The 7,663-nt window shown below is 53.0% G+C and overlaps 1 protein-coding gene across 1 annotated transcript; it reads left to right on the forward strand.

Annotated features, from left to right (window-relative positions):
• Window positions 1-659: 659 nt before the first annotated feature.
• On the forward strand, window positions 660-7,211 carry LOC114001168 (hydrocephalus-inducing protein homolog; the record flags this gene model as incomplete). Its single annotated transcript, XM_039389918.1, has 6 exons — window positions 660-692; window positions 2,258-2,380; window positions 3,418-3,537; window positions 4,942-5,076; window positions 5,600-5,814; window positions 7,087-7,211. Coding segments are annotated over exons 1-6 (751 nt in total), but the record flags the coding sequence as incomplete, so codon positions are not given.
• Window positions 7,212-7,663: the final 452 nt, after the last annotated feature.

The raw sequence follows: 7,663 nt of genomic DNA on the forward strand, positions 1-7,663 counted from the left end.
ACCACGCTGGGGGCAACTGGGATCCCACTGGGAGCAGTTGGGCCCCTACTGGGGTCCTACTGGGGTCATACTGGGAGTGACTGCAATAATACTGGGAGTATGTGAGAGGGACTGCAGCCATACTGGGGATGAGTGGGATCAAACTGGCTTCCTACTGGACGTGTCTGGAAGTTACTGGGATCATACTGGGGGTGACTGGACTCATACCGGGATCATACTGGGAGCAACTGGGACCATGCGGAGGGCAAATGGCAACCTCCAGGGAGTGACTGGGAGTGACTGGGGCCATACTGGACTCAGACGGGGGAGTCCCTGAGAGTGAAAGGAACCATCCTGGGGGTGGCTGGGAGCAACTGGGACCACCTTGGGGGCAACTGGGATCCTATTGGGAGTGACTGGGATCATAGTGGGAGTGACCAGCACCATACTGGAATCATAGCGGGAGTGACTGTAAGGAACCAGGATCAAACTGGGAGTGACTGGAACTATGCAGGGGGGAACTGGGAGCCAGTGGGGCCATGCTGGAAGGCAACTGGGAACATCCTTGGAGCAACTGGGATCATGCTGGAAGCAACTGGGAGTAACTGGGAGTGACAGGGTGCATGCTGGGGGCAACTGGCATAAACTGGGAGTGACTGGGAGTGACCGGGATCATCGTGATGGAAACTGGAACCATCCTGGGGCAAGTGGAAGTAACTGGGTGCAGTGGGTTTCTGTGGCTGGGTTTTGGTAGCGGGGGGGTTACAGGGGTGGCTTCTGTTAGAAGAGTCCAGAAGCTTCCCCTGTCCCGTGGAGCCAATGCCAGTGGCTCCAGGATGGAATTCCTGCCGCTGGCCAAGGCTGAGCCAGTCAGGAGTGACAGCAACGCCTCTGGGATAACATATTTAAGAAAAAGAAAGAATTCCAGCCAGGGAAGAGCGAACATGGGAATAACAACGTAGACCCCAAGGTCAGCGCAGAAGGAGGGGCAGGAGGTGCTCCAGGCACTGGAGCTGAGGCCCTGCAGCCCGTGGGGCAGAGCAGGGTGGGGCAGCTGTGCCCCTGCAGCCCCTGGGGGAGCATCGGGGTGCAGAGACCCCCCTGCAGACTGGGATGGACTGGGAGCCCTTAGGAGGGAACTGAGAGCCCTTAGGGAGGGACCGGGACAAAGTGGGAGCCCTTTGGAGAGGACTGGGATGAAGTGGGAAAGGTCCGCGAGCCCTTAGGAAGCCACCGTGGCCCTCCCGTCATTTGCGTAGCGCTGAGGGCAGGGCCCTTGCGCCATTTGCGTAGCTCTACGCAACTGACGTAACTCCTCCATTGCCATTACCGGCGCCCTCCTTACGCTGTTTGAGTAGGGCTGTGGGCATTGCCGGCCCCCTTACGCAATTTGCGTAGCGCCGCTCCATTGCCGCCCGCGGCGCCGCCTTACGCCGTTTGCGTATCCCTGTGCCGTTTGCGCAGCGCGGCGGGGGCGGGCCCGTGTCCCTGCTGATGTTTATTTATCAGTGTCCAGGCGCTCGACCCCTCAGCCCCTCACACACCCACGGGCCCCACGGCAGCGCGGGGGAGGATCCCGGGGGTGTCCAAAAGCTCCTCCAAAAGTCAGTTTATGGCTTTGCAGAGGGCTCTCGGGAGTCACCGAGGGGCTGAATGTAAAGAGAGAAAAATTAAATCTTTAGGGGGAAAAAAACATATAACAATTGCATGTCTGTGTTCCCGAGGAGCCGTGGGTGTTTTTAGGCAGCTGCCTGCAGAGGCCATCGCCGTTTCGTGAGGCGGCATTAATGCAGCGGGAGGAGACTTGTTCTGCTGTTCACAGAAATTCGGATTTTAAGGTTTTTCTCCTTGGTCTGAAGCTTCTTCATTCTTCCTTCGCTCTCTTTCAGAGCAAAGGTTTTAATTTTTAAACTTAAGAGGAAAAAAGTATTAACAACAAGTGAGGAAAACTAGGGGGTAAAGTTCTTCTGAAAGGATTACAATGTGCAAGCAGAATCAGTTCTTTCTCCAGGAGAGAAAAAAATATTAGAGGTGTAAATTTGCTCCAGAAATGCCCCCAAGGGCATAGGGAGGATAATCAGGATGACAGTGTGGCTGAGCAAGTGTGTTCTGCTCTATACCATTAATTTTCTGATGTTTAATACTTCAGCAGGTCCAGGACTTCCAGGACTGTCCTGGTGGCTGTGATCACAAATGATTCATCAGAGCCACTTGAACAAGAAAAGCCTTTCTAAACAAGGGCATTTCTGAGGCTCTTGCTGGTTTTTTTGCCTTCCAGCTGACCATCTTTGACTTCAGGGAGGTTGGTCTCAGGCTCAGGAAGAAGCCGGACAGCCCTCAGGAGACAAAGCTGCCCAAGACTGTCCGGCCCCCAGGCACGAGTGAGAACTCCAGTTCCAAGGTAGCCTTTTCCTGCCCTTTTCCATGCTGTTTGATGTGACACTTGAAGAGGCTGCGTGCCTTGCCTCCAGCTCATTGAAACCCCTCAGTGTGCGGGTCCTGTTGTCGTTGCAAACTGCTGGTGGTGGTGGAGTTCCTTCTGCTGGGGCAAAGGCAAAACGTGTTCTCCTAGTGAGATGCTGGAGTCCTGATCTGTGCTAAGCCAACACAAATAATTTCTGCTGAAGCTGGTGGGGTTTGCTGGAGTTTAGCCACCATGGCGAAGGCACAATAGCGGGGGAAGGCTGGGGCAGGACACAAGGGCACGAGCTTGCCATTTTCCATTGTCCCACTGAAAGAGCCACCTCTTGCTTTGGTGTTGTCACTGGCAAATGCTGGGGGTCATAGGATTCCCTGCACAGTGGCAGTGCTGGCCTTTGAAGGCTGAGGGCCTGAGGGAATTACTCCCAGTCTAACACAACTCCAGTTGCCCAGCACTGCTGAGAAAAGAGCTGAACGTTATCCTCATGCAGCACTCACCTTATTTGTCCTATTCCTATCTACTGTGGTACTTTCTTTTTGCCCTTAACCTTCTCTGGTGCTGTTCTCTTCTTACTGGTGTCTAAGCTCTAGAGTCTGGAGTTGTGTGGGCCTCAGTCTCCCTGCCTCAGAGTAAAGGTCACCCAAAAATTGTTTCCTATGGAGTCTGATGTAAATTCTTGAGTTTCACTTACTGCTTGAGTGCTCAGTGAGTGCCCAGAGCTCTGGGACCCCATTAGCACAGGGCTGTGCTGGAGGTAAGCGCTGCCTGGCATCTTGGAGAAGGAAAGCTGGAGAAACTCCGGCCAAAAGAGCTGCTCAGCTTGAGCCTGCTTGGTGTGGTCCAGCAGCTTTTGATCAGCTCAGAGCAGAGGTGGGTGAGCTACTGTTCCCCCAGTGGCAGCTGGGCAGACCTAGTCACCAAGAGCCTGGACTTCACCGGGGATCAAGAGAGGAGAGTCATTCACGAGCCTTCCTCCCAGCAGCTGAACCTCTCTCTGCTCTCTCTCACCTCTCCAGTTCTCATCCCCTGACCATTACAAGACCTTGCTTGAGCCTGTCCCATCTGAGCTGGTGTTTCAGAACTATGTCCTTGGCAAGGTCTGTGAAACGGCCCTGCTTCTGAGGAATAGAGACAAGGTAAGTGCTGGGATGTGGTGCTTTAACACTGTGCTAGAAGAAGAGCAGAGTGGTGTAACCCCCATGGTTTACAGCAGAACAAGTATCAGCTGTGGCCCATCCAGATTCACCACCTTGGATTTGCAAGATGGTGGGAATTTTCCCGTGCTGAGGATTCTCCCCTGATTTTGGCCGTGCCTTGGTGGTATCTGACATCCAGAGCAATGGGCTCTTGAGGGTTTCCACCTTCACTTGAACAAAGTGTGATTGTTTTGCAATTGCCCACGAAAGCTGAGAAGGAAGAAGTTGAAAAATGTCAGCAATTGTGTTGCCCTGTAAAGAGGAAAACTGAGACCTTTTGAATTTCAGTCAAGGAAACAGTTTCTCAAATGACTCTTGTGCCAAGAGCAAGCTGGTGGGAATAGACAGCAGGGAGTCCAAATCACCTGGTTTAGAGGTTGTGAGATGGGATTTGGTGCTCAGGGGTTGATACCCCTGTGCTAGCAAATGCCTGTTTGCTGTCCCTGTGCCTGTGTTCCCCTGAGGGCAGAAAGTGGCAGCAGGGTGGCTGCAGGAATGCCCAGCAGTCTGGCTTGCCTGCACTGGCAGCTGCCTGGCCACAATCACCAGGCAGCAAGAGCCCCTGGAGAGCTGAGACTGGCTTTTAATAATGAAACCACACTGTCAGTCGGTGCTGCTCATGTTTCTCCAGGCAGAAAATAACCTTTCAAGCCCAGAGTTGACAGGCCCAGCCTGCAGGGCCGTCTGGCTTTCCCTCACTCTGGCAAGCTGACTGCTCCCATCTTCTGCACCAGCCTTTCCTGGCAGTGTCCTGTGCTTCTCCCTTGCTTCTTTACAGCCCATTTCAACTCTCTTTGCCATCTCATTGTGTCAGGGTTTGTCTCTTTGTCTTGCTGTGTTCCTCCTTTTCTCTTCAGTTTCCCAGGAAGGCCAAGAGTCTGGTCTCCTCTGCTGGTGTGCCCATAGGACTGTCTCCCCACAGCTGGACTTCCCCCCTCCACCTCAGTCTGTTAGAAGGGAATTTCTTCCTTCCCCCAGGACAATGTGCTGGTTTGCCTTCAGGTAGCACATTCTCCCTCTGGAACAGGGCTGCGTGGCTGTGTGCAGGCAGAAGCAGGCAGATTCTCTGGGCTTGTTGAAATGAGGATGACTTGGTTCAGGTGTTCTATCTCCATACTGCTGGTGCCTGACCTTCCTTCCCAGCAGGCACTGCCCTACTGCCTCTGGCCGAGCCGCTTTGCCCAGGCAGAGGGATCCAAGTTCACCCTTGTGTAGCCTGTGCTTGTACCTCCAGAGCTAAAAGTCTTTTGGTAAGATGGTCAAGGAAGGCTGTCACCAGGGCACACCCAGGTCTCCTCCTGTTTGCACAAGTGGCAAAATCACCATTTTGTGTCTTTCCTGCAGGTTACTCGGCTGGTGAAGGTCACCATGGACAGCTCACCTTATTTCAAGTTGGTCGGCCCCAATGGTGTGTGCCATCAGATCCCACCGGGCTCAGTTTGCACTATAAACATCCTTTTCACCCCTGAGGGGAGCAAGGTGAGTTGGAGGAACGTTCTCTCTAAAGCCAGGGCGTTTGTTGCACGCTGGTTATAGCCCAGCCCGTGCTGTGAGGTCGGCTCTGGGCTGGGGGCAGGCAGCCTGGAGCTGGTCACACCTCGTCACGGCGTGGTGCTGCCAGGCCCTGCAGCTGGGCCTAGAGGGCTGTGCTTTCCCTCCATGCCTGTTCTTGAACGTTCACGGGGGAAGAGGCAGATGGAACAGCAGGGAAATGACAGGGAGGGGTGTTGAGGTTTAGCCATCTCTAGGTTCAGTGGAAGGGATTTAAATATGGAAAATACCAGAGGAACAAAAAGATGATCCAGAGAGCTTTATTCTTTCCCATTGGAATGGAGCAAAACTGATGCTTTTTCACATGCTCTGTTCTCCAGCCTTTATTAGTATGAATTAGTGGTCGTTTTTGGGGTGGGAGAGGTCAATTCACGCCCACAAAGGGTCATAGAAAACAGCACTTTTTCTTCTGCCATGAGGATGGCACTCAATGCCCTCAATGCTGTGCCAGTTACTTTTCCTGCAGGATCATTTCCACCAGCTTGTCTGCAGCAGTGAAAGGGAAAAGGTCTCTGTGCCAATCCGAGCCATTGGTGCCCGCCCAGTCTTGGACTTCCCTGACCAGCTGGACTTCTCGCCGTGTCCAGTCAACCACAGCACCCAGAAGACTCTGCTGGTTCACAACACTGGGAACCTGGAAGCCTGTTACAGCCTCAGCACTGAGAGGTAAAGCAGCTCATCTGTCTTAGTGCAAAACACCTTTGGGTGATGGCAGAGTTGGGAAAGAGGATCCCAAAGGAACCAGAGCATCCGAGCTGCTGCACTGCAGCCACAGCTGGAAAGGGGCAGGACGTGTGGGGTCTGCTGTTGCTTCTAGTGTTTTAAGCAGGATGCAAGCCCTGAGCTTTGTCTCTCCCAGATTTCCTGGGGACTGCTGGAACACGTTAGTGGTTGGTCTGCACCCTCCTGAGCACCAACACCTTCTGAAATGGCTGCCTCCCACTGTCAGCCAATAAACCCACTGGGCAGAAGCACCTCTCACCTGAGCTATCCTGAAGCACTAAAGCACTGGTTTTTGTGTCTGTCAGGCAAGAGCTGTTTACCTGGTGACAAAGCCAAATTGCTCCTGTTAAATCCAAACTGCACCAACACATTTGCCTAATGATTTCCCTTGTTTCTCTGGTGGGCCAAGTAAACAGTTACCAGCCTGGATGACACTCCAGAATCCCAGACTGCATCGCTGGGGAATACACAGAAACCTCCTGTTCAGCTCCCTTGATGTGCTGCTCTTAATGGCACTTCATTTAGCTGGGATTGAATCCTTCAGGCTGTAAACAGGACCCTCCTTTTGGGTACTGTGTCCAGGTCACTGTATTGCTCCAATTTGCAGTTGCACTCCTTCAGAGTTTTCATTGCTCCTTTTCTTCCAGCAGCTTTCATTGAAATGTGATAAAAGGTGCCCTTTCTTAGGCTAAACCAGGATGTTTACAAGGGGAAAAACAACCCCAGACAACCACACTGCAAATTAAACTCATTATTCTCTGGTCTTCAAGGAAGACTTTATTCTCCTTCTTGATTCCTAGGCTGGAATCTCACAGGACAGGTGAGATGCCATTTGCATCTCTTGAATGAGGTTTATAAGGGACTGGAAAAGAGATTCCTGAGGCAGCCAGTGTCAAGTTGTGCATGCAAATAGCTCTTAACCCTCTCTGTGCTCTTCCCAAACCAGTCTCTGCTGGGATTGCTGGCAGTCGGACCCTTGAGCCTCCACGCAGAGTATGGGGGAGATGAGTTCATTTCATCCCACAGGATTTTCTGAGGGCTGCATCTCCTCCAAAGAGAGTCAGTAGCTGTTTCTGATGCTGTGTGTTCTGTCTGTCTTCTGCTGACTGTGGTTGCTTTGCTCCTCGCTTGCACAAGTCAGCTGAAGTGAACTAGACTGCAAGTATCGTCCCCAAACCTCCCCCAAGAGTCCTGATCTCTCTCTTGGTCTTGCAGCCCTTTCACTGTCAGCCCAGCCACGGGAACCCTCGATGTTGGTGAAGCCAAGCAAGTGACAGTGGAATATCACCCGCTGGAGACTGGGCACCATTCCACATCCCTGGCAGTGCACTGCGACAGAGGTGAGTGCTGGGCACTGCACGGTGCACTCACCCCACGTCCTTCCGAGCAGCGGAGCCCTTTCTAAGCAGAATAACGTTAGACTTGCTCTGCAAACTACTTGTAGAACTGTTCCTTTCAAAGCCTTCGTGTGTTTCAGTGCTCAGAAGTGAGCAGAGAAGGGGCCAAGGCTGAGTCTGCCCCTGTCCTGGATGTGCTGTGTTGCTGTGTGCTGGTCCATCCCTGGGGGGACCCTGGTGCCAGCATGGTGTCCTCCATCCTGCACCCCCACCCCAATCCTCTACCAGCACTCCCCACTGTCCCAGCCACCTGAATTCCCCCTCCAGCAGCACCGCCCCGTCCCAGCTTCACCGCAACGAAAAGTGCAAACTAGTTAGTGTTTAGGGGGTTGATAAAGTGGATAAAGCCCTCAAACAGGGATGAGATTTTTGGAATCCTGTTTTGCTGGGAGTTG

The sequence above is a fragment of the Pipra filicauda genome, unplaced genomic scaffold, assembly GCF_003945595.2.
Source record: "Pipra filicauda isolate LSUMZ 115617 unplaced genomic scaffold, ASM394559v2 scaffold789_size180692_pilon, whole genome shotgun sequence".
In the NCBI taxonomy this organism is placed as follows: domain Eukaryota; kingdom Metazoa; phylum Chordata; class Aves; order Passeriformes; family Pipridae; genus Pipra; species Pipra filicauda.